The 27,953-nt window shown below is 46.5% G+C and overlaps 2 protein-coding genes across 2 annotated transcripts; one reads left to right on the forward strand and one right to left on the reverse strand.

Annotated features, from left to right (window-relative positions):
• Positions 1–5,684: 5,684 nt before the first annotated feature.
• On the forward strand, positions 5,685–6,389 carry LOC122390300. The gene has a single exon (XM_043383064.1). It carries the CDS (start codon positions 5,685–5,687, stop codon positions 6,387–6,389), a length of 705 nt encoding a protein of 234 aa, XP_043238999.1.
• An 8,893-nt stretch (positions 6,390–15,282) lies between these two features.
• On the reverse strand, positions 15,283–27,540 carry LOC122390302 (piggyBac transposable element-derived protein 3-like). The gene is made up of 3 exons (XM_043383065.1): positions 27,474–27,540; positions 26,460–26,976; positions 15,283–15,475 (listed from the first exon to the last, which is right to left on the reverse strand). Exons 1-3 carry the CDS (start codon positions 27,538–27,540, stop codon positions 15,283–15,285), a joined length of 777 nt encoding a protein of 258 aa, XP_043239000.1.
• Positions 27,541–27,953: the final 413 nt, after the last annotated feature.

Consider the following 27,953-nt stretch of genomic DNA (forward strand, 5'->3'; position numbering starts at 1 on the left):
GAAAACTTCCAAGAAGCCAACGCATAACTCGGGAACCAATAGAGCTACAGCGCCGCGGAAAAACGCATTCGATAGCCCTATTAACGCTCTTTCTGAGTAATTCTTTCAGATTTGACCAATGTCAACGGTTTTGCCTGCAGGGGGCAAAAACTGCAAAAATAGCCGATTTTTTCGGAAACAGTTTTTCTGCAATAACTTTTGACCCAAGCCTTGTACAAGCTTACTTTTAGCGGCATCGTGTTCCTCTCGTCAAGACGCATCGAATGAACTATAATTTGACCTTGAAAGGTCAACTTGAAAATTTGACCTCAGGTCAAGGTCATGACCTGACCGGAAAGGGTCATGTTGCATACCAGTCGATCCGTATCGTCGAGCTGAACACATCTAAGGCGTTTTCATCGCTCTAGCATGCCTCTATCAAAAGTTATTTGCGAAAAACTGTTAGATACCATCCGTGACCTATGATGACCTCAGGGCATAAACAAGGGTCACGGACACCATTTTCATGTTCAGTGTGTCTAAACTACTTGTAATTCGGTGTTTGGGAGTGTTTATAATGTCTTTCGTCCAAAAGAGGCGCATTTCAATTTTCTCCCATTGACTTATAATGGGGAGGTCGCAAAATTGACCTGACCTTAGGTCATCGATATCAAAATTCTGAGATATACATTTTGTACATACTATTGCTCTTAGCAATCGCTGAAAATTTCAAAGCGATCGGTCACTCGGTGTAGCTATGACAGACATTGAAACTTTTTATGAGGTGAGGTCACTTCAAGTGACCTGGTGACCTGACCTTGAATGACCTTGGTCTGAAATTTTCACAACATGTGTAGAATTGATGTATGATAAGGTGTACCAAAAACGGCGGCGCTCCGCGCCGCCGTTTTTGAGATATTCGCGAAAAACCACAAGGGGGGGTGTTCAAACACCCCCCAGCAGGGCGCGGGTTAACCCTAGAACGCCTAGGGGGGGTGTATCAACCCCCCCCCCTGAGGTTTTTTCGAAGTGCACGCTAAACGGCTTGTCGTAGCGGGCTGAAATTTTCAATACCCTCTGGGGCAACCTTTGCGCATCTTTTGCCGAAAAAAAATGATCGGGTCATGTCAGGTCACGGAGTTATGACGTCATAAGAGGTACAGCCTCCGGCCGACAGTTACCAAACGTGTGCGCCGAATCCCTAGGTGTTCTGCCGGTGATACCCACATTGTTTGATGGATCATGATGAAACTTCCCATGCATGTTGGGGCAAGCATTGGCTATCGTGTGGTGCAAGAAAATTGACCGGGTCAGGTCAGGTCACGGAGCTATGACGTCACAAGAGGAACAGCGTCCGGTACTATTTTTGAAAAGCGCCCGAACCACTATTTTGCTAATTCTTGTCACCTCAATGGGAATATGCAGCAATATTAGCTTCTATAGGGAGCAAATGGACCTCCCAAATCCAAAAATACAATCAGATTTCAAAAATTTAAATTTTGATTTTTCGAATTTCTGCCGCCGACTGTGACCTTGCCGACTTCCGGCGCTCCCAACGCGCCATTTTTAAAGCTAGGGAAACGAAATACATACCAAACGATAGAGAATTGATCAAGGAACACGATAGTGAAGGTTTCAAGTCGATATCTCCCACCGTTTTGCCGCAATCGCCGCGGAAAGTTGAAAAAGTTTGATTTTTTCGGAAAATTTGACCTTTGACCGGTCATAAGTAGGTCAAATGTTGACCTAGGACCAAAAAATATACCACCAATCGCGAGATCTCGTTGAGAGCAATCCGTTGTTTTTTTCCGCTAAGCTCTACGACCTTCCGTTTCGAAACGCCAGGGGGGGGGGGTCGTAACAACCCCCCCCCTGGTCGTTCGTGTTATGAGAAATGGCCTGGTCGTGCGAGGGTTAATATGTCAGTAAAGGCGAAGAAATTAATAGATTTATGTGCAGGGTCAGTAATAAAATAAGCAGTTCCATGTTATTTCCTCATTAAATCGTGAAACAGGGAGTTATTGGAGACTTCGCCAGCACGTGTCGTTTTCGCTATTTTTCACATGAGTCTTTACTTGGCCTAACCTAAATCAAACAAATTGTATATGTATTGTATATATTAGAGTTCAGTGGTCTTTACTTGGCCTAAATCAAACAAATTGTCCGATCAAAGAACAAAACGAACGGAAGTACTACCTATAATTATAATGAAAAAGTTAAACGGAATTGCTACCGTCATTGCCGCTCAATATGTCATTCAATGGCCATTCTTATAAAGAAAAGAACGGAGGGACGCTCCGTCATTTCTGAGATTAGACGGAATTTGGTTATCATAAAAGGACGAAGACGAAAGATGGAACCCGTTAAAAGAACGAAGCCAGATTGACGTTACCCCCACCCAAAAGGACGCGTTTCCGTATCATAAAGAGACAAAGACGCCTCTGGTGACGTAAGACTTTGCGTTGTTCGTGAAAAATAACGCATCAGAAATAGCGCTGCTCTTCAGCAGCGCTTTTTTACGGCATTGATACGATATTTAGCTGGTTGCGAGAGCAACTTGTGAGAAATGTGTTTCAGGCTGCATGCTAATCGATATGTGAACTGTATGACATTGGTCGGGAGTTATTTCACACGGAAATTGGTCAATTTGACATGCAGACCAAGTACCTATAGACCGCCACCTTATCGTTCTGCAGCTATCGTTGTTTATCGGGCATACACATTAACAGGCAGGATTGGACACCTTGAGATGCAATATCCAGTAAGTGGTAGGTGTTTACTGTTTGCAACTGCCTCCCAGTAGCTCCACCCTCACCTGGCCTGTGTCCTGTGTCCTCTGGCGCCTCGACTGGTATCACGGTTGGAGGTCTGAGTCACGTGGCACTACAACTTCTCGTTAGCACTTAAAGTTCTTGTTTGCACGCAGAGAAATTCGTATACACTCCGCCACGCTAAATCGCTCTCGCTGGACTGTCCTCGCTGTCCCCACACAGAGAAGATCCACAGGCCATTTCTTCCCCCGCTCCCCCTCCCCCCTCTTTAGCGTCAGTTCGTCAAAACAACACCTGCGCCCCCCGTCTCTCTCTTTACCTACTCCTTCCCGGGGAGCATTCATTCTGGCCAGGGTTCATAATGTCCAGGGTACGATATGCCCAGTGTCGAAATGGCCAGTGCCTTGAATGGGCCAGAGTTCATAATGTCCAGGGATTGCATGGTCCAAATGCAGCCAACTGGCTGCATATAGGGTATATTCAAAGAGGCCAGGGTTCATAATGTCCAGGGCACGATGTGTCCAGTGTTCGAAATGGCCAGGGTTCATAATGTCCAGGACACGATGTGTCCAGTGTTCGAAATGGCCAGGGTTCATAATGTCCAGGGCACGATATGTCCAGTGTTCAAAATGGCCAGTGCCTTGAATGGGCCAGAGTGCATAATGTCCAGGGATTACATAGTCACTGATAGTGGCGTCATTATGTAAAAAAACACGGAACCAGCTCAATGCGAAGCAGTGCAGTGCCGAAGGCAATGTCTTAGGAGAGATTACAGGCAATAGTAAATCAAATATTTTTAGGTTAAGTGGTTATGTATCAGGCTTCAGGCCTTCGGCCTGAAGCCTGATGCATAACCGCTTAACCTAAAAATATTTGATTTACTATTGCTTGCAATCTATTCATGCGAGAAACTATTTCCTTATCCCCGGTAGGCAAACATCATTACCTTAGGTTAGGTTAGGTTAGGTTAGGTTAGGTTAGGTTAGGTTAGGTTAGGTTAGGTTAGGTTAGGTTAGGTTAGGTTAGGTTAGGTTAGGTTAGGTTAGGTTAGGTTAGGTTAGGTTAGGTTAGGTTAGGTTAGGTTAGGTTAGGTTAGGTTAGGTTTGGTTGGGTTGGGTTGACTATGTAATCCCTGGACACTATGAACTCTGGCCCATTCAAGGCACTGGCCATTTTAAACACTGGACACATCGTGCCCTGGACATTATGAACCCTGGCCATTTCGAACACTGGACACATCGTACCCTGGACATTATGAACCCTGGCCATTTCGAACACTGGACACATCGTGCCCTGGACATTATGAACCCTGGCCTCTTTGAATTTACCCTATCTGCAGCCAGTTGGCCACATTTGGACCATGTAATCCCTGGACAATGTGAACACGGGCCAATTCAAGGCACTGGCCATTTCGAGCACTGGACACATTGTGCCCTGGACATTATGAACCCTGGCCTAAATAATACGCACCCCTCCTTCCCTCTCTCCCTCCCTTTCATCCCGAGCCGCCGCGCACGTTCGCCGCGCGCCGCGTCGTCCCCTAGAGCGATAAGATGCCTTATCAGTATCCCCTCCTCTTGTATCTCTACCGCCTGTCCCGAGCCGCCACGCTAACTCAGGGTGTCTGCGTTGTTCCCTTACCGCTTATTAGACATCCTATCACTGAGTAAGACACAGGCATTACCACATTTATACGCAAAAACAATCTTTGGTGGGTTTCAGCCTAGCAGGAAAGACTACAACATATTACATTATTTGCCTATCTATATTATCCTTGATCGTAGCCAAGGCCTCTGGCCAAGGCTATGTATCGTAGCAGACAACAGTCCCCGGTCCCATAAAAATTCAAATATGATCCCAAATAATTACAGGTTCTCATTTAATTATACCCATATAGCGATCACACAGTATTTTCTTAGTCTTATTGTATTCTTTGTGACGAAATTTATAAGAGAATATTGCAGGAAATAATTCCTGTTTCATTTACTAAAGCTCTTGGTCATTTAGACGAAAAACGCATCCTAGCTCAAAACAACGAAGGGGGAGGGGTAGAGGGACGGAACCTTTATGATAACCAAAAAGGACGGAATCGTTTAATTCATTGGGTTCTTTTTTTCCTTCCGTCCCTCCGTCCTTTTTCTTTATAAGAATGGCCTCAAGACGCTCTATGAAAAGGACCCAACCAGTGCTGCGTAGTCGATGAAATTTCAGTGATTTTGGCTCCAACTCCGATTCCGGTATTCAAATATCGACTCCGACTCCTCCGGGCAGAACTATCGATTCACACAGACTCCGACTCTGACTCCGACTCTGCAGCCCTGGTAAGTCTGTGGAGTCGATGACTTTTCGGTGACGTTCGATTCATACTCAGACTACCTACAGCTTTTAAAAATCAACCGACTCCGAGTCAGAACAGAACCGCTGGCTTTGACTACAACTCCGCAGCCCTGGCCCAAGATAGCCGCCTAAAACAACTTTGATGTGTATCGTGTGTATCGTGAGATCTCAATGCTGTGCCTCATAGATCTCAGCAAATGTTTCGACGTCATCAATCATGAACTCCTTGTCAAAAAACTTGAAATGTACGGCATTGAGACCTCCTGGTTTTCTGCTTATCTCCATGGTCACACGCAGAGCGTGTCCCTGAAAGACAAAACCGGCCGTAAGATGACCTCCCGACCGCTCCCAAACACCGTGGGCGTTTTCCAGGGATCGGCGCTGGGTCCCCTGCTTTTCACAATATTCTCGAATGACCTTTCACTATTTGCTGGAGATGCCACCGCCTATCAGTACGCCGACGACACCCAGATATTGGTGAGCGGCCCACGCGACGACATTAGGAGCCTCATCTCGCGCATGGAGGCATCACTCGCGTCACTTAACGCCTGGTTCTGCGCACACGCCCTGAAAGTCAACGCTTCTAAAACTCAACTCATGGTATTCGGTAGTCGACAAAATCTACGTAAACTGCCTCGCTTCAAAATCTCATTCCGTGACGCTGAGCTCCAGCCGTGTACTCAGGTGGGAAACCTGGGTGTTGTATTCGACGGCGCACTCACCTGGGAGGCACACGTAGCCGAGCTGAGCCGTCGTTGCATCGGCGTACTGATCGGCCTCTCCCACGCACGACACTGTCTCCCAGACGGCATCCTCAAAACGATCGTGACGGCACTTGTCATCTCGCGCGTCCAGTACTGCCTCACTGTCTACGGAAATGGCTCCCGGAAAAACTTTGACCGGCTCCAAAAAATTATGAACTTCGCAGCACGGGTCATCTTCGGCCGCCGTAAATTCGACCACGTCTCTGGCCTCCGCGACTCGCTTGGATGGATACCTCTGAAAGCTATGGCCGATATTCAAACCCTCGTAACTGCTCAGAAAATAATAAGGAACGGCGAGCCCGAAGAACTAGCTACCATGTTCACCTATAACAGTGACGCGCGAAAGAGGTCCACCCGGCAAGACCACCTTTTCCACCTTCCACGCTCGCGACTCGAGACAGGCAAGCGACGGTTCGGCTACCGGGCCGCGGCGCTGCTCAACAGTCTGCCACCTGGCGTCATCGAACAGCGCCCCGCCCCATTCGCCCGTGCGGCCAAGGCTGCAGTCTGTCCGGCGATGACGATCGCCCGACGCTGACCCGTGTCAGGGGGAGGGGGTATCCGCAGCCGTGTGTGGCGCGCTGACTTGAATTGTCCGTATGTATATAGAGAGTGAGTGTCCAGTGATTAAATCGTTATGCCTGTGTTCTACTGCCCCTGCATGTTTTTGTTCCAACCCGTCTCAGACTCTGGACTGTAATCGCCACGCCCCGTGTGGATTGTCCATGATTGTAATACATACATACATACATACAGACGTGTAGTGCTTTTGCAAGGAGCATTGATAATACTATAAATTAACTTTGAAGCGACCTTCTCCTTGATATTATGTCAAAAATGAAAGAATTATTTACATTTGCATTCGGGCACAGCCCATCATCAGATGTAGGGGAGAGCGGGGCCAGTTGAACCACTTTTTATATGTTGACATGCACAGCGAGATCTAGTTGTCATATCGATAAATGCACAATACCATGAAAAAATATGCTCTTTTGGCTTTATTTTAAGATATGTAAAATTATGTTTCAAACATATTTTGCTGCCAAACGCATGCTTATAAAACAGCTCTACGCCCGTTTCAAATGACCCCGATGCGAGGGTCAATTGAACCAGCCCATGGGGTCAATTGCACCTATCCTTAACAATGGGATGTTTTCCTCTTTAAGGCAACTTTCTTAAGGAGATATTTTGTCCGGTTTACTTTTCCAAATGCTACATTCAATAGGTCGTTGGAAAGCTAAAAGTGCAAAGTTCCTCATAATAGGTGACATAAAGTACATAGACTATGGTAAAATGGGCGGATGAGGAAAATGAGAAATATCTCAGGCTGTAGTGTGCTTTCAAGCAAAAGGCTGGAGAAAAAGGGGTAAAAAATTGAGCTTTATTAAACTACTATTTCAGTTTAAAAGCTCATTTCAAAGGTGGACTATTTCCTTTAATGTTTACAGCCCCTGAACAAAAAACCATTGCAAAGGTCACCGGGGTCCATTGAAACGGATTGTGGCCCTGTTTCAACTGACCCTCAGAGAAGCGTTTCAATTGACCCCATCCGCTCCCGCCATCTCGCACGCGCCGTAAAGCACATGTCAAACGAGCTGGAGGGACGGCATCATGCTGAATGAAGGGCCAAATAAGGTGTTATTCCGGAGCCAGGAGTTCTTCTTTCAGCAAACAAAGGTATATGAGATATCACAAAATATTCATAAAAACGATTTCTCCCAAACGCCCCTCAAAAACACAAAAACAAGTGTCAAATCAAAATTACCGTCCGTTTGCCGCCCAAACGCCGTTGACAAAGGAAGTGGTCGAGCGCGGATGCGCAGTGGTGTCGGCAACGCCATATGTTGCATACTGTTGAAAATAAAGCCATGTTTCATCTGACCCCGTGTTTCAACTGGCCCCGCTCTCCCCTATATTTGAAAAGACAGCATATACATCGTCACAAAAACAAGAATCGACATTTCAAATTCAGCTCGTGAAAATGACACATCAGTATCCTTCGCGCCGTATGGTACCTATCTATATAAAACACACCTATAAACACACACACAAGCACAATTTTGGGGCACATACATACGATAAACTTGTTCTCACATGATACGCCACGAGGACAGATTTTCGTTCAGCCCAGGTTTTCTTTCCCTTATGTACAGTGATTCAGTAATTTTCCTATCCGGATGGTCCTTAGTTTTCTTCAAAATCCTAACCTCCAGTGGCGGGTCAGCCAGCTTATCTGCCTTCGACATCCACGCGTGACACTCTGAAAAATGGTCACCGATCGGGGTAAGCTGTGTCTCGTTGGCAGCACACCTCAAATGTTCATTGTATCTAAGGCGCAAAGGCCGTTTCGACTCGCCGATATACTTAGCTCCACATAGCGTACAGGAGAGCTCATAAACCACGTTTTTGTCCGTGCACCTACCATTCTGCAACCTCCTGCAAGTGTTGCAGATCCTGTTGCCCGAAGGGCACGGTGGATCGCCAAACGATGAATGCACTAGCTTTTGTTTCAATGTCTCTGGCGTGTATGAGGCCACCGTAACATCCAGCCCAGAAGCACGAGCCGCCTTCTTCACCTTGCATAGCACAGTTTCATTGACATAAGGCAAAAGAAGGATCCCGCCAGACTTGTGACCTCTTCCTGCTCTTGCGACCTGCCCCTCCCTACCATCAGCGCCGGGGGCAGCGTCGGGGACATCCCTAGTCGTATGTCTCCCTCGCCCTCCACGAGCTCCTCTACCGTCTCTACTGACCCTACGCAGCCGCTCTTTTCTTTCCACTTGTCGCCGAGTGCTCCTTAGCACGTGCGCAGGGTAACCATGTGGAGTAAGTATATCGGCGAGTCGAAACGGCCTTTGCGCCTTAGATACAATGAACATTTGAGGTGTGCTGCCAACGAGACACAGCTTACCCCGATCGGTGACCATTTTTCAGAGTGTCACGCGGGGATGTCGAAGGCAGATAAGCTGGCTGACCCGCCACTGGAGGTTAGGATTTTGAAGAAAACTAAGGACCATCCGGATAGGAAAATTACTGAATCACTGTACATAAGGGAAAGAAAACCTGGGCTGAACGAAAATCTGTCCTCGTGGCGTATCATGTGAGAACAAGTTTATCGTATGTATGTGCCCCAAAATTGTGCTTGTGTGTGTGTTTATAGGTGTGTTTTATATAGATAGGTACCATACGGCGCGAAGGATACTGATGTGTCATTTTCACGAGCTGAATTTGAAATGTCGATTCTTGTTTTTGTGACGATGTATATGCTGTCTTTTCAAATATACATCTGATGATGGGCTGTGCCCGAATGCAAATGTAAATAATTCTTTCATTTTTGACATAATATCAAGGAGAAGGTCGCTTCAAAGTTAATTTATAACTTTGATGTGTGATCTTCTTCGTACATTGTTATGTTATTTTAAACAAGGAATGGAAAAGGGAGACGAAGCCTTCACAAACAGGGATCTCCTGTTGCGGATCAATCAGCTGCTGGACCAGAAAGGCATAAACACCACGCATCTCATTTCATCGTTTTCCTAATGACTCTGCACCAATGTAAGCAGCTAATCAATGCAGTGCGAGCATCGATGTGACATTTGCGTACCAAGTTTGAGTGTTATCCGCCCAGCCGTTCTTGAGATATGGAAGCGGCACCCCGCACGTGCGCACGGGCAGTAGCACCCCCATATTGACACATGGAAATGCATTGGGCACTGGGTGCCTAACTATTGACAAAGTTTTACTGTAATGGGCCCAGCCATTACGGAGTTACTTTATGTGGAACAATTTCGACACCCCTAAGTTGGCACGTGGCACGTGCCGTAACATTTACTAAGATGAAGAAAATCGGGCGAAATTCGGAGAAGAAGGAATAAGCCTACCAATATGTAGACATATTGTCAAACTGCTGGTTTCGTTGTGAGTAAATGACCATATAAAAGGTCGTACAAGCCGATCGGTCTGGGCGTTTCAATACACACCGTCTTACGCATTTTATTTTCGTTATTACCTAAAGGCTGCTTGACGTTTTTGGCTTTAGCATTTAAGACATTTTTTGTCGTCTCAGGTCAAGTAAGATTACCCCCAACTCGTGGGAATATGCACTTCAAGCCAACTAACACACCACACCCACGTGTGTCATAATGCTGAGAGATGGCGTTCACTCGGCTTGCTCCTAACTTACGATAATTCTCTCGCTAGATGGCAGGCCTGATCCCAATGTCGCGGATCCCAATGTTAATTTCCACGAGACACCAATCCAGTGTTATATCATCCATGGTTAACCCGACAGGCGGTGGGCCTCCCGGCCACCTTCTGCGCGGTGAGAATGAATATGTATTACAAACTTCAATGCTCTGAATGCAATCAAAATGTCCCATGGTGTCCGCTGTCAATATCACAGTATTATTCGCTCGTTACATCTCACACAAACAATTCTGATGGCAGCAGCTGGTGGGGCAGTGCTGGGGGGGTCCTGTGACAAGAATATTCCATCATTCATTGACAAAAGAACACTTGAACAATGCATGCATGACAGACAGACTTTCAGCTCAAAATACAACTACCAACAAAATCAAGTTATCATGAACAAAGCATTAACCAACTCTCAATGGAGACACCTCAATCTGCACCACAACATCAAAGACTTGCTTCATATTGCAGGTGTGGAAACTAATCCTGGACCTAAACTCAGTCATGATACATTGCTAGCCTCCCATATTAACATTAATAGCATAACAGCACCCCATAAACTTGAGGAATTACAACTATTCATAGAAACACATGGTGTAAACATATTGGCATTGACAGAAACTAAACTAGATGCGAATGTGCATACAAGCCTATACAACATAGATGGGTTTCACTCACCAATGACCAGACATCGGGACAGAAGAGGAGGAGGAGTAGCTTTATATTGCCAGTCAACTATACCAATTACTAGGCTCACAGAACTTGAAATAAATGATGAAGAATGGATTTGGGCCAAATTAAAACTAAACAACGTTACCTTAATCATCTGCTGCCTTTACCTGCCACCCAACCTCAGCACAGATAGACTAGACAATTTTTTTTAGACAACTTTAGTGAAAGTGCAAGTGCAGCCCATGCACACAATCCCTCCAGCATTATTGTCCTAGGTGACTTTAACGCAGGTAATATTTACTTAGAAAACGAAAACAACCACAGTGGTATCACATTATTTGATAACAAATTGAAAAATGTAGCAGAAGCACTGGAGCTAGCACAACTTATAAGTGAACCCTCCAGACCATCACCTGAAGTAAAAAAACCTCCGTGATCTATGCTTTGTTTATAATACACAACTGATTAATGACAGTGGTATCCTATCATCTTTCTCAACATTAGATCATTTTCCAACATTTGTATCATTGCAAATGAAGCCGATAGCAATACCAAACTCGTACAAGACAATATGGGACTATGACAAATTGAACGCCGACCGACTAACACAAACACTTATGAACACAAACTGGAATGACATAATTGAAAAGGACATTGATACTGCAATAGAAGATTTCACAACTAACTTGTTAAATGCTGCACACCAAGCAATACCAACAAAAAAGTGACTATAAGACAGAGAGACAAACCTTGGGTGACCGCTGACCTTAAACGTGCAATCAGAAAACGAGACAGACTGTTTAAACGCGCCAAGCACAACCAGACTGAATATGACTGGAGAAGGTGGAGAGAACAACGCAACCTAACAACAACAATAACAAAACAAAGAAAACAACAATACATGCAGTCACAAGTGTCTGTATTGCTGGAAAACAAGCAGAACCCCCACAAGTATCATCAAACACTACGTAATATAACTGGAAGAAAAGTAGATAAAGCTATACCACCTCTTGAGACGACAGATGGCCAGACAATTACTGAAAGCAAGGACAAAGCATCGCTTCTTAACAACTTTTTTGCAGCACAATCAAACATTGATGTTCCCGATACCCACGCTACCCAGTTGACTTCACAGCCGGTACTTTTTCCAACCTTAAATTCGATTAACGTAAGCAGTCAAGAAGTCCTAAAAGCCCTGAATGCCTTAGATCCAAATAAATCAACTGGTCCAGATGAACTCCCCGCTAAAATTTTAAAGCTTACTGCTATTATCATTGCCGAGCCATTAGCGAAGATATTCAATAAATCACTAAATGAAGGCATCTTTCCAGGATCTTGGAAGCTTGCTAATATTAAACCAATCTTTAAAAACAAGGGATCGCCATCACATGCATCGAATTACCGCCCAATTAGCCTCCTATCTTGCCTCTCAAAAGTTCTTGAGAGACTGGTATTCAAGCATATATATGAGCATTTAATGAACAACAATCTTCTCACTGAAAAACAAAGTGGCTACAGGCCAAATCATAGCACCCAGTTACAGTTGATGTACCTTTCACATAACTTGTACAAGTCTATCGACAATGGAAAAGACTTTACTGCTATATATTTGGACATTTCCCGATACTTTGACAAAATTTGGCACAACGGTCTTCTTCATAAATGTAAATACGAATTTGGAATAACCGGCAACCTTCTAAATTGGCTCACTTCTTACTTATCAGATAGAAGGCAGCGTGTGAAAATAGAAGACTCCTATTCAACCGTTCTCACTACTAATGCAGGCTGTCCACAAGGCTCGGTCCTGGGTCCTCTCTTGGCTCTTCTGTATTTAAACGATCTATCTAACAAAACATCAAACGAAACTCTATTTTTTGCAGATGACACATCTATGTATGCTTCACATACGTCAGCCACTTTGACTGAAGTGGAAAATTCCCTGCAAAACGACTCGAACGAAATTTATAAATATGGGGAGAAGTGGTTGATTACATTTAATGCTACAAAACTAGTTCAACAAACATTCAGCAACAAGCAAACTGATAAAAGCTTGCCTCATTTAACTTTTGGAGGAGAACTCATACCCATACACAAAAACCATAAGCACTTAGGCCTTACGTTTTCTGAAGACTTGATGTTCAAGGAGCACGTCAACGAAATAATAAGCAAAGTAAACAGAAACTTAGGACCCCTGTACCCGATAGCGTCATATCTACCTAGAAAGATACTAGAGCAAATATACACACTTTACATAAGACCCTACTTCGACAACTCAGACATGATCTACGACGGACTTATAACGACCAGCGACGCAATTAGACTTGAAAGACTCCAAAATAGGGCTGCTAGGGTTATCACCGGCACCCTAACTCGGACTTCATCTGACAAACTCAGAACAGATCTGGGATGGTCTACCTTATCAGAAAGACGAAAACAACATAAACTTAGTATGTTCTATTCTATCATTAACAATCCAAAAATCCCATCCTATATCAAAGAAATAATACCACCACAACGAATCAATCAAATCGATAGACCCTTAAGAAACGCAACAACAAGAACGGAACCAGTCAATCGTACTAAAAAATATCATAATTCGTATGTTCCATCAACTACGAGACTTTGGAATTAACTTAAGGAAGAGAGCAGAGCTCTGAGGACAAAAAAGGCATTCAACAAAGAAATTTACAAAATGCAGGCAAAAGAGCACCCACTGAAATATTATTCCCTGGGTAAGAAAATAGGCAACTGTCTATTAACGAGGCTTAGAGTAGGAATGTCAAAACTAAATGCGCATCAATTTACAATACAAAGAGTAGATTCGCCGAGTTGTCACTGTGGCAACGAGTTGGAAAATGTTAAACACTACTTTCTTCACTGTCCATCATATGAAGAACAACGACGAACCTTATACAGATTCATCACCCATAATATTTGTGAAGACTTCGCCCTCAAACCAGACTCATATAAACTGAATCTCATCCTACACGGTACAACCAACAACCACGAACAACTCCTGACATTAGCACAACAGGTCCAAAATTATATTACGTCAACTAAACGTTTTTAATGACATCATGTACACCTTCGTCTGTAGTTCTGGGAACCCCTGGCACTGCTGCTGCCGGCTGCTGATCCATCTTTATTACTGAGCGGGTAAAAGAAACCACACCTACACGAGCGGCGGTCAACAAGTAGTCAATAAATGAATAAGTAAGCAAACACATAGATAATAAGGTAAAAAGTGTACGAGATCAAAATGCTGATTAAGCAAAAGGCGCCATGAATCAAGTGCTAAGGCACTTTTGCGCCAATTGCATGTTCATCTTATTTTTATTTCTGTCCATTTATGCTTGTAATAAAATTCGTTGTGTGTGTGTGTGTGTGTGTGTGTGAGAGGGGGGCATTTTTTGCACCCCCCGTATCTCTGAAACTACTGGACGGATCCGGAAAATTAAAACGGCGTTCGATAGCCCTGTCAAAATTTGTTGAAAGAAACCAAATTTCATTGACCTCGGGGTCGTCGATGACGTCACAGGTCAGGTCAAAAATAAAATGTTTCATCGTTCACGGGTCTTGTAGGGAAAGCGCTATATCACCGAGTAAAGCGCATTTTGTCGAAAATCAGCGATAGGGCGTCAGTTGTCTAGTACATATGCTGCTATTAGAGGTCAATGGTCATACCAGGTCAGGTCACAGGTCAGGTCACGAAGGGTCACCACTAAGGTTGTGCGATGCTTGTTTTCTGGCCAATTTTTCATTTTCAACTCAATGCTGAACTCAACTCAACGTCTGTCGGCTGCATCGTTACCGCGCTGCTTAGCGTCAACACCCCAGCCTGGCCGAGTCGGAGGAGTAGGAGAAGGAGGCCCTCCAGCTGCAGACACTGAAGGAGAAGGAGCTCAACTTGGCGATGACGGGAAGCTGGGCCAGGGGAGCTGCCGACGTCTGTCGGCTGCATCGTTACCGCGCTACTTAGCGTCAACACCAGCCCGGCCGAGTCGGAGGAGTAGGAGAAGGAGGCCCTCCAGCTGCAGACACTGAAGGAGAAGGAGCTCAACTTGGTGATGACGGGAAGCTGGGCCAGGGGAGCTGCCGACGTCTGTCGGCTGCATCGTTACCGCGCTACTTAGCGTCAACACCCCAGCCCGGCCGAGTCGAAGGAGTAGGAGAAGGAGGCCCTCCAGCTGCAGACACTGAAGGAGAAGGAGCTCAACTTGGCGATGACGGGAAGCTGGGCCAGGGGAGCTGCCGACGTCTACCCGCTGCATCATTACCGCGCTGCTTGGCGTCAGCACCCAACCTGACAGAATCGGAGGAGAAGGAGAAGGAGGCCCTCCAGCTACAGATACGGAAGGAGAAGGAGCTCAACTTGACGGTGACAGGACGCTGGGCCAGCGAAGCCGCCGACGTCTGTCCGCTACATCGTTACCGCGCTGCTTAACGTCGACACCCCAGCCTGGCCTAATCGGAGGAGTAGGAGAAGGAGGCCCTCCAGCTGCAGATACGGAAGGAGTAGGAGCTCAACTTGACGCTGACAGGACGCTGGGCGAGTGAAGCCGCCGACGTCAGTCCGCTGCACCTATACCGCGCTGCTTAACGTCAGCATCCAGCCTACTCGAGTCGGAGGAGTAGGAGAAGGAGCTCAACTTGATGACGGGAAGCTGGGCCGGCGGGGCCGCCGACGTCGGTGCGCTGCGTCGCTGCCGCGCTGCTTGGCGCCTGCGCCTCAGCCTGGCCGACTTGGAAGATGAGGAGTCTCTGTAACCACAGAGTCTGATACTGAAATAGGCGTCTATCATGTTCAAGACGAGGCCCGCGGCCGTGCGTTCCGCCGCTGTCCAGTTCCCAAACTAAGTCTTTGTTCCTTGACGCCAGTGCTGTTCATGTGTTGTTGAGATCAGCGCCATCTGCGGCCGTCGGTGGCGCCATCTGTGGCTAATGCTATGCTACGTGTACTGAAATGGACAGTGAATAGGCTGTGAATATGTCTCTGTTCATACATTTCTTTAGTGTTGGCGCTACCGGTGGCATTCCTATATCTAATCATCTAACAGTGTATCCCGTAACATGACTAACTATCATATCCTTCCTACCACCTCCACCGGTAGCGCCATCCATATGCCTATTCTCGTTCGTTATACCGAACCAGGCACCATGGCTGTTGCCCCAGACTGAAGCGTTTAAATGCACTTCATGTGTACTCGTTAAATAATAAACCGCCGGTGGACTCCGGTGAAAGGAAAATACACATAAACATGTGCATGGAAAATGCTGTTGGTTATAAGACCATCAGGTACGGATTAGGTCACTTTCTGGTGGAGGTCAGGTCAAGATCGGGTCAAAAAGGTCAAATTTCAAAGTTGATTGTTTTGCATAAAATGGGTATTGATTCGATGCAGCTCGTCACGGGGAGTCTAATGGTGGTCTTTGTTTTGCGCTACGAGGTCCAGAATAGAGTTGCAAAGTTTTCCCAATGGGCTGCTACCGGCACCGCCCCGCCCCACAAAAATTTTCTGGGATACCGGCATGCTACCACGCCCCAAGCAAAAAAAAAAACACCAAGTTACCGGCATACTAAAAAACCTGCACTCTTGATTCTGGCTTACCCCTACATGAGATGCCACATGTTGGCAATTTCAGTAGCCGCCCCACCCAGCAGCCACCCATTGTCCAACCAAAACTACCAGCAGCCTGATTTTGGCTGAATTGGCCCCACAAATACCACAATTTTGAAACTCAATTACAGTCTTCAGCTGAATATCACCTGTAATCAAAGAGGTATTGCGTACAAAAAGCATTAAATCAAAAAAGCAAGGACAAAAAGAACTTGAATTACTGAAATGTGTTTCTGGAGACTGCACACTGCACAGTGAGCGAGCAGCAATCACATTTACCACAAGCGTTCTTATTTTTTACATTCTCCTAAAATGTTGCAGGACGCAGGTACTAACCAAATAATGAACTATAGATATTAGATAGTCAAAAATCACAATATAAAAAAAAACTACAGATTCGGCCATGTTCCTAACTGAGGAAGCGAGATCAACATCTGCTTTTTCCTATCCGCCAAAGCCATCCTATCCGCCATGGCTTGTTGGCTCGTGAGAAAGATACGATTCATGTAAAACATATGTGTTTATAACTCACATGTACTGAGAAGTCGCCAAGTAATATGTACCAGTAAAACGCCTTTTGGGCGAAGAACGAGCGAGCGAGATAGTGAGCCCTGCACGTGCGGAAGGGCGAGAGGGTACTTCCAATGGGCTTGTGCAAAGCACCCTTCTAACCGGTCGCTAGCGGTGTGCCAAATTTGAACGCAATCGGCCCCGCCGTTCCTGAGATCTGGAAACGGCATTCTGCACGTGCGCACGTGCAAACGGGGTCCAAAATGACTTTTGCACGGTACCCTACTATCCGGTCCCCAACCGTGTATCAAATTTGAGCGCAATCGGCCCAGCCGTTCTCGAGAGCTGGAAACGCCCCCTGCACGTGCGCACGTGCAGTAGCACCCTAACCGCAACACATGGAAATTCATTGCCTGGTGGATGCCTACCTGTATGCCAAGTTTCAGCGAAATCGCCCCAGTAATTACCGAGTTACTGAAATGGGAACAAATTTGGCACCTCTTTTTTGTATTTTGCACGTGCATTGGGGGTCACTCACATAGATCAAGAGTATCCGACCTTTGGTAGAAGGGATGCAGCTACCCTATAAAAATTACCGCAAGACAATCGCTCAAGCCGCTGCTGAGATATGGGCCTCTCAAAATCATTACCTACTTTTGCAAAACTGCTTGAAGACCCTGGACTTTTCACGTGGCACGTGCCACGACGGTCACTGAGATGTATCAAAAGTAGTCAATTACGGGGTAGAAGGGATGGGGATACCCAGCAAAAAAGACCGCAGGCAAATCGGTCCAGCGGTTGCTGAGATATAAGCCTCTCAAAAGCGTTACAGGCCGGGCCGGGCCGGGCCGGGCCGGGCCGCTCATACTGAGATTTTTCCGTTATATTGAAAAGACTTCGCTTCGCTCGCTGCGCTCGCTCGCTCGTAATAAAAACGATATAATATCCTCCCCCATCTCAAACGCGGGAACAAACACGGATTTCGAAACAGATGCGCCATAACACAGTTTTTAACCAGCTGATTTAAACACTGCAAAAAAAAGGTTTTAGGACTGCAAACTACTGCCTCGTGAATGATTTTATTGATAAAAATCATCCAACACGACATTAAATTCTAATGAAATCAACATTGTGAGTATTATTCACTACGGGAAAATTCATTTCTCTTGAGTAATTCAACCAAAAGGGCATATGTATAAATATTACGTCATCATCGTACATCCTTTCTTTAGGCGACAGAGGATCTTAAAAGTCATCCTTGGTTGCCTGATCATAATATTGCGGCACTTTGTATTCATTTCGTCTGCATGTTGTGTTTTCTTGGAAAGATAAGACAAAATGCCAGTTTCCTACATGCCGGGGTATGTCTTAACCCGGCAGGCGGTGGGCCTACCAGCCACCTTCCACGCGGTGGGGGGGGGGGGCACTTTTTTGCCCCCCCCCCGTATCTCCGAAACTACTGGACGGATCCGGAAAATTCAAACGGCGTTCGATAGCCCTGTCAAATTTGTCGAGGGAAACCAAATTTCATTGACCTCGGGGTCACCGATGACGTCACAGGTCAGGTCAAATATAAAATGTTTCACCGTTCACAGGGCTTCAAGGGAAAGCGCTATAACACCGAGTAAAACGCATTTTGTCGAAAATCAGCGATAAGGCGTCAGTTGTCTAGTACATATGTTGCTATTAGAGGTCACTGGTCATACCAGGTCAGGTCACAGGTCAGGTCACCAAAGGTCACCAAGGGTCACCACATGAGCCCAACTTTACTAAGGTTATGTGATGCATGTTTTATGGCCAGTTTTTCATTTCCAACTCAATGGTGTTGGTTATAAGACCATCAGGTACGGTTTAGGTCACTTTCTGGTGGAGGTCAGGTCAAGGTCAGGTCAAAAAAAGGTCAAATTTCAAAGTTGATATTTTTGCATAAAATGGGTATCGATTCGATGCAGCTCGTCACGGGGAGTCTAATGGTGGTCTTTGTTTTGCGCTACGAGGTCTAGAATGGCTAAAAATTGAGTTTGAAAATTTGACGTCATCAATTTTGAACAGTTTTTTCGCTATAACTTGGCCAAAAAACGAGGTATCGATCTCAAATTTGGTATCTAGATAGAAAGTGGTAGGGACTATCACATATATTCCGGTTTTTTCGAAATTCAAAAAACTTTTTGTATTCTTCGGCTATTATATTCAAAAAATCTATTTTTTGATTTTTGGGGGTCAAAATCCAAAAAAATTCGAAAAACCGAAATAGCAGTTTTGTAGCCCTTTTGATTCCACACCTTTTATGTCAAAAACATTTTTCTGTATCTCTAAAGCAATAGGCCTGACAGCTCTTCCCGCGAAACCTTTTTTTGGGTCGAAAATGGCAAAAATGACGTCACTCTTACGTCATTAGCGGCCAACCTATCATAGCCTTTGGAAAATTTTTTGTCACCATGTGCGCTAGCTGCTCCCGGGAGGGTACTGAAAGTTTGGTGACGATCGGCGCAACGGTTCTCGAGATATATCGAAAAAAGTAAAGGGGGGGGGCAAAAAAATGCCCCCCCCCCCCACCGCCTGGAAGGTTAAGCACAGCACGAGCCGGGCAGTAAAACTATGACCAAGAAACTGCCGGTATCAAAATGCCATGTTATTTGATAGGCCGGGCAGGAAACAAAAGTTTACTGCCTGGGTTTACTGCCCAGGGCAATGACCTCTAAACTAGTTTATCGCATTAGCTCAGAGGTATAATTGACAGGGAATGTATAACTGACATCATTTTTGCATATTTGCCGCGTAAAATTAGAAAACTAACATTTTTTGGTAAAAATACTATATCTGCTCTGCTTATCAAGGGTTTTGAAATATTTTGTATTGGTTACAAAGCCGAAATTATGGTAAGATATGCGCCTAGAAATCCATTACCGCTTGTTGTCTTATCTTTGTTTGATATGTCCACTGATACCTTGGGCCTAAGTTATTGCGTTATTATTTGACAGTTGTAGTCCTTTCCTCGAAACAAACACGTAAAATATGGAAAATATATAATGTATTTCACGAAATTTTAGCCATAGGGCATCAACAAAGTACGATTACATCAATAAAAAAAAAGATTCTTGCAAGAGCACTGGAAAATTCACGTTTAATCACTAGGAATATTATACCTTCTTCTTGTTCTTATGTCTTGGCAAATTATTCATGTATTATGTTCCTTGGATATCCAGTTGTGCCATTCTGAGTTGATATTTTCAGACGCGATTCTTTTTGAAGTAAGGTATTTTGATGCATTTTCTTCTATAAATTTCCTTTATCCACAGCAGTAGCGCAATCACTGTTAGGAAATTATGGACAAAACAATTGTATAAAAGTGTCGCCAAAACCTGTCGAAACTACTTAGGTATGCGGCATGTAGGAAAAATCTTACTGACCTCAGCCGTACGAAATTATTTGGAAACTCGGCTTGCAAAATTTGACTCCGGCCCTCGTGCTCCGCACTCGGGCCTCCGTCAATTTTGCAAACCTCGTTTCCAAATAATTTCGTCGGCCCGGTCAGTAATATATATTAATTCATTTTCATTTCATTTTGGGACCAAAGTTAGGCTCAGGGCTACCTAACACCTGCCTTTTCAGCTGGATTTTCAGTGTCAAATTATTTGTAGAGTATCTCAGACCACATCTCAGGACTCAAGGCCAGTTTCCAAACAATGTATTTTGTGTTGTTTTGATTTTGCCTTTTGCCTAGGGAATGTTGCCATAAAAATTTATTTATTTTATTGTATTATACCTATTACCTGCCATTAGACTTACTAATTGGTTGTGGTTTTGCAACATGAATGAGTATTCTGCCTTTGATAGACCACAGTAAATTCTTGATAATTATAATTAGATCCAAACCTGTGAAATGCTGAGGTTCATGTGTTACCCCTACCCTTAGCAACCACAATGGAACTCCTACCACAAAATGTATATTTGCAGTGGCTAAGATTGCTGTTATTACAATTCAATAGCCTCTTAGTGTCCAAAGTTTGAATCATATGCTGATATTTTTTGTGCAAAATCAAAAATACCGGCATGCTACCGGCAAGACATGCCAGTTACCACAAAAAAGCCTGCGGTAGTGAAAAACTACCGGCATGCCGGTAGTGCGGTAGGGCAATTTTGCAATTCTAGACTCTAGAATTGCTAGAAATTAATTTTGAAATTTTGACGTCAACAATTTTGAACAGTTTTTTCGTTATAACTTGGCCAAAAAAAGAGGTATCGATCTCAAATTTGGTATGTAGATAGAAGGTGGTAGGGACAATCAAATATATTCCGGTTTTTTTCTCAGTTCAATTTTTTATTTTTCCGCTATTATATTCAAAAAGTCTATTTTTTTTTTAATTTTGGGGGTCAAAATCCAAAAACTTCTAAAATCCGAGATAGCACTTTTGTAGTTCTCTTAACCCCCGCCGGCCGAGGGGAAAGGGAGCGGGTGCCGCCCCCCATAGGTTTTTTTTCGCGATAGCTCCAAACACGCTGGCGATAGAGAGCTGAAACTTGTCATACCTTTCATTCAAGCCGGATCTTTTGACACCAACCGAATTTTCGGGTCAGGTCAGGTCACTGACCTATGGCGTCGGCGTCATAAGTGAACCTCTGCACGGTCTTCAGATGTCGCAACTTCGCAACGCCCTCACTGCCAGAGAAGATGTCACAGGGAAATGAAACTTTCAGGATCTAGTATCCATTACGAGCCTCACAACTTGTAAATCTCGGATTTTCCCTAAAGGTCATATGAGGCCAGTGGCGCAGCCAGGGGGGGGGTCAGAGGGTCAGCTGACCCCCCGAAATTTCTGTCAGGGGCCCGCTCGAGAGAGAGAGAGAGAGAGAGAGAGAGAGAGAGAGAGAGAGAGAGAGAGAGAGAGAGAGAGAGAGAGAGAGAGAGGGAGGAGAGAGGCCCTAATCTAATCGGACGAGCCCGCTTCGAGAAATGCCTACTGGGACACCACGGGTGAGGGTTCGGCCTGGGGCCCCAGGTGGACGGGGCCCGGGCCCCCGGGAGAACGGGCCCGGCCCCTGGGAGAACGGGCCCGGGCCTCCTGGGGGGTGGATGGGGCCCGGGCCCCCCGTTGATGGGTCTGGGCCCCCGGGAGAACGGGCCCCGGGCCCCGGGAGATTGGAAAACAGACCCGGGCCTCCCGGGGAACGGGCCCGGGCCCCCGGGAGAATTGACCCGGGCCCCTGGGAGAACGGGCCCGGGCCTCCTGGGTGGATGGGGCCCGCCCCCCCCCCCCCGTTGATGGGTCCGGGACCCCGGGAGAACGGGCCCCGGGCCCCGGGAGATTGGAGAACGGACCCGGGCCTCCCGGAGAACGGGCCCGGGCCCCCGGGAGAATTGATCCGGGCCCCTGGGAGAACGGGCCCGGGCCTCCTGGGTGGATGGGGCCCGGGCCCCCGGGAGAACGGGCCCGGGGCCCCGGGAGATTGGAGAACGGACCCGGGCCTCCCGGAGAACGGGCCCGGGCCCCCGGGAGAATTGATCCGGGCCCCTAGGAGAATGGGCCCGGGCCCCCGGGGTGGATGGGGCCCGGGACCCCCGTGGATAGGTCCGGGCCCCCGGTAGAACGGGCCCCGGGCCCGGCCCCCGGATGGATGGGGCCCGGGCCCCCTGGTGGACGGGCCCCGCAGCCCCGGGTGGACGGGGCCCGGGCCCCCGTGTGGATAGGGCCCGGGCCCCTGGTTGAATGGGGCCCGCTAGCACGCGCAGTGGAAGGGGGGGCGGATTTCGCCCATCCCTCCTGTTTTTCGCCAATAACTCGCGCCGCAAACATGATATTAATGTGAAATTTTGGCTACCTGTCCAGAATTGAACTGCGGATCTTCTCATGCAAGAAATAAAAAATCGGGTCACAACTTTTCTAGTAATAGCGGTGTAAAGTCAAACATCCTGCCGCCGCGGCGGCGCGGCGGCGCGGCGGCCGGCGCTAGCCGTTACGCGCCGCCTGAATTGTAGACTATGCCGGGGCGGGACGGTTCCGTCTTTACATCGCGCTCCTTACCGCTGATTATATTCGATTCGCGTCAAATTTTGTGAGAGGACTAAGAAATGTACAGGCAATCTTATGGTCCAAGAATTTTGAAAATCGGCCGGTAACAAATTGAGTTATGAGTGTGTAAACACAAAATTGTGATTGCCGCGTTTCCCGCGTCCGCCGATCCCGCTTCAGCCGGCGACATCTTACGCTTAGCAGGCTTCTAACTGCCATATTTATTGTTGGATTAACAAGAAATTCACCATACGTACTCACAAATGTATGTTCTTTCGTATAGTGAAGGAAAAGAGAAAATCGGCCGGTAACTTTTTGAGTTATCGGCGTGTAAACGCAAAAAAAGTCGCTAATATCCTCTTGAGTCCCGAGAAGAAGCCGAAAGGCAGAGAACGATGAAAGTTTTAGGGACGAGAGCTTTGGTGCCAAGGATGATCAAACTGGTAATGATTTGCTAATTGAGGTCACGGCGCATGCGCAGTGCCATGTATACTGGAGTATACAAAAATACCCAAAGCCTATAAAAAATCACCTACGTAAGCCCAGCTAGAGCATCCAGAGAGCAACCATGCGTTCATCATCTTTGTATTTGTATTTGTATTTGTATATTTAAAATCGCCAACAGACAATAAGTCCACTTAAAAGGCGAAGTCAAAGAGACAGTAAAACAGCACACACCCACACACACACAACACACACACCTACATACACACACACACACACACTGAAGATAAAAACACGTAGGGTTATAAACACAGGAGATGTAAATAAATAAATAATAGCCTAAAAAGCCTAGTAAACAAGAAACACTAAAAGCACAGCGGATGCGATCACGCCGCTTCCAGCCCTTTCACATAGTTTAAAACGTGTCCTCTAAAAGTGTAGAAACTATCGCTAAAAACATCAGCGGGACTTCTAGTTAAAAACGCGTTCATGGCCCTCGGTAGTCGGCGCAGAAAACCATCCCCGACGGTCCGTACGCGCCAGGGAAGCTCGGCGAGGAGCCGCTGTGAGCGGGTTGATCGCGGCGGCACATGGAGCGGAAATCTACCAAGGAGGTTAGAAGAACGGATTTTACCGGCCAGGATATTCCTCAGGAAGAGCAGGTCGTGTTGGTTTCTACGGACAGACAGTGATGTAATACCAAAATGATGCAGAAGAGAAGGATAGGACAGAGAGGAACATGGCGAGGATGTGTGGCTATTCAACCACAACAAGAATTTGTGCTGCACACGATCAACCCGCTCTGTGTGGGATTTGGCCGCTCCCGCCCAGACCACGCAACCGTATTCCAAAATTGAACGAACATTGGCATAGTAAGTAACGAGTAACGTATGTTTGTTAAATTTCGATCTCTTAGTCCCGGCCTGAAAGGTTCTGATCATCAGGCCAAGGGCCCTGTTTGCCTGGCATCTTATTTATTTAGGAAAACCAACGGCATACCATTGTAAGCCTAACACTAGAAACACCTTCTATGTCTCTAGGTTCTTCTACTTCTTCTTTGCCTTGTCGCTGTGAAACTTGTAGTAGCAGTTTCGGTTTGGCAGGCAGCACAGGAAGATCTTGCAGCGGTTGCACTCCGTACCTGTCAGTTTCTTGCATTCTGCGAGACGGCATCTCTTGAATTCCGCCCTTGGATGCGGCCCCCGCCGAAGTTAGTTGGTAGCACTGCTGCTCCACGGCGTACATTTCCTACCAGCCCATAGGGTTTACATGTTAAATGGCCTGTTTTCGGCGAGCGATATCTCGGTCAATCTTTGAAGGAATTAATGGTTCTTAGTCTCAAATGATAGATCGATGAATTTTCTTTCGACAATTCCTCTACCATTTTTCACGAAACCCAGCCGATCTTCTACGGCGTACAGGGTAAAGATTTCTCTGCACGCCAGCACCCGCGATCCGCCTCTCCGATCGTCGGCGCGCGGTCCTCGGTAGCGCAGTCGGTAGCGTATCGGGCTACGGATCCGAGGGTCGTGAGTTCGAATCTTGGGAGCGCCGCGTGATTTTGGCTAGAATTGAATGATGAAGATTCTTGAATGTTTGCATAATCAATTATTAATAGCTAATTGAATGTATCTGCCCACTAATCGGCCCCTAAAACCTGTTATTTAACCCTATTAGTGGCAGGGGGGGGGTTGTTTTCATCCACCCCTCAGGTTTTTCGGGAATATCTCCGAAACCGCTGAAGCTACGATGCTGAAATTTTCTGACTTTTCCTAAAACTAAATTGGGCACATTCCCTGAAAATTTCAAGTTCATAACTTTACCAAGGGCGGCTCCAGAGCACTGGGAATTGGGGGGTCCTATTCGTGAAGCGAGTCATTTGGGCGATGATCACGATGCTGATGTATTATAACTGTATGCACCAGTTTTATCATGTGATAACATATACAAAGTTATTGTGCATCCTCTTTTGACACGTTTTTGCTATAATAGGCGGATCCAGGCGTCCAAAAAGGGGGGTTATGTTTTACCTCCCAACATAGGTGCCCTGACACCGCCTATGCATGACCAATACAATTGTAGTTCTCTCATAAGAAAATTGTAACATAACAAGACCATTACCACCCTTTTTAGAAACAGTACCAACAAAAACCTTATTTGCTATACTTTTTGTGTACCCCCAATCTCAATGATCTGTATCCGCCTATGATTTTTGAAAATGCATATTTTTAGGATCCATGTGAATTCCTGGTTCATTCTTTATCGATCAGCAAAAGTTGCGTTAAGATTGGTTCAGAAACCTGGCCGTGATAAGCAGTCTAAAATGTATCTGCAATTTGCCCGTTTTTACCCCCCTCAACCCCCCTTTTGACATTTTCTTAATTTTTTTTTTTAGAAATGTAGATCACGTTGAGCGAAGTCGAATGCCGTTTGAATTTTGAAAATCGGCCCGTTAGATCTCGAGATATCAAGGGGGGGTCGTAAACAGCCCCCCCTGCCACTAATAGGGGTAGCCAGGAGCCTGCCACTAATAGGGTTAAGCAATTTAAGAAATGAATGTCACGTGCGCGTCACGACTGCCGACCATAAGCGCTACCATATTCTAGTTTGAACTAACTTTTTGCTAGTCCCGACCACATATAGTAGGTTTTCTAGTAGTTATACTAGAAATTCCTACCAAAGTTCGTCCTACCCTTCACTCAATATACCCTGCTTGGATGTGCTTTTGGGAGGTGTTTCCCGTATGCCTTCGTGCTTGGGGATGGCAGTGGCGTAACCACTCTTCTTCGCTTCTGTCTTTGCGGCTGTTGGTCATCGTCCTGGGCCGACTCGTCCCCACTGCTGCTGCTGCTGCTGTTACTGGAATCGTCTCCTTCCAACAGCTGATCCGCGAGTCGGTACTTAAATTCGAGGAGCTTCATTGTGTCAGAATCACGCTTCCCCAGTGATTCACCGTCCCTTTTGTACATAATCCAGCCGTTGACTGCTGCAAGATCCAGGAAGTGAAGCATTGTCCTGACTGTCCACTTTCTGGTCCTTGAGCCGGAGCGGTAGTGCGCCACCATCCTGTCATTTAGATCAACTCCGCCCATGTTTTGGTTGTATGCCCGGATAACGTCAGGGCGTTTGACGTCGATGTAGCGTCTCTCTTTCCGGTTGTACCGCTTGACCAGGTCTTCTGGATCTGATCCGTGTTCAGTCGATGCCATGTAGATTGGCTTGTTGTCCTGCCAGACGGTGATGGCCAGGCCTCCGTCGCTCCTTACGGACGTCACGCTGGTACCGCGCTTCTTCTTCTTCAGGTCCTTTTCTGACGGAAGCTTTGCGTCCTTCGGGATGCTGACTTTCCTTATCGTGCCTGTCCCGTTCATACGCTTGTTGACACGCAGGTGGTCCAGCAGCCTAACGCTCGTGAAGTAGCGGTCGAAGTAGATGCTGGTTCCGGGCGGCAGAGAGTGAATCAGCCGGAGAACCACTGATTCTGGTAGGGTGCATGGTTTTCCATCAAGATCCTCGCTGCACAGCTTCTGGCCTTGATACGGCTCGAAGTCGAGAACTAGTCCATCTCGTGTTGCCAGGACGAAGTTTTTGATGCCCTCTGGGTTTGGTTTGCAGGGAACGTATTGCTTGAGACTGGTTTTGCCAGTAAACGGGATCATTTGCTCGTCGATGCAGACCACTGGCGGACGTGGGACCAGAAGGCAGCTGGCTCGGATGGACTCCAGCACCGGCCTTACCTTCCACAAGCGGTCTCGCTCACGTTCCTCTTGCGAAACGTCTTGGTCGCATACCGCCTTCAAGTGCCCCCGGATCTGATGGAAGCGATTCCTGCTGAATGTGTCAGCCACTGCAGCGATCCTGGTCTTGGATGCCCAATAGAGTCTCATCCACGGCAACTTCAGAAGCGACATCAGCATCGTCGCTCCGATGAACTGCTTGCATTCGCTTGCCCTGAGGAGGAGTGATTTGCCGGTTTTTTGCACGCTGTCCATATTGGATTTCTGGGCAATGACCTCGAACATGGAAGCTGGGGCGAACTGAGAGAAGTAATCAATCGGAGTCTTCACAGTTGTAGAAGAACATCCTGCGGTGGCAGCGTCAACATCTGCAACTTGAGGTACAAGCAATGGTGGACCAAGGCTTGCACCCAGTCTGTAGAAGACATTTCTGCCGGACGTGACAGCTGGAGCCTGGTCTCCACCAGCTGCGTTTGGAGCAGTCTCATCAGCACTTTCTTCTGCATCCTCGCTATCAGAAGAAACTCTTTCTGTCAAGTTTGGTTCAAACTCTTCAGACGAAGAGTCGAATTGGGAATCCAGATCTGAATCATTCAGCTCATTTAGGACTCGAAGGATATCAGCTCCGGACTTCAGGACAGCTGGAAGAGAAGGATGTTGTGAGCAGGGGTGGATCCAGAAAAACTCCAAGGGAGGGGGGTCATGAATCGAAGTAGGGCCCCTACCTATACCCAAAATTAAAAACTCAACGGATTTCGGCCACTGAATTTTGGTGGGGCTCTATTCTTAGTTTTTTTCCTGTTTTTTTATTTTTTTCTCCTGCCCCCTGGACCTTGGCAGAACTGTGGTGCCCCTGAAAGGCACATGGTACCCCTGACAGGCATGTGGTGCCCCTGACAGGCCCAAGGTGCCCCTGCGA

This window comes from Amphibalanus amphitrite, unplaced genomic scaffold, assembly GCF_019059575.1.
Source record: "Amphibalanus amphitrite isolate SeventyFive unplaced genomic scaffold, NRLGWU_Aamphi_draft 000390F_arrow, whole genome shotgun sequence".
NCBI lineage: Eukaryota > Metazoa > Arthropoda > Thecostraca > Balanomorpha > Balanidae > Amphibalanus > Amphibalanus amphitrite.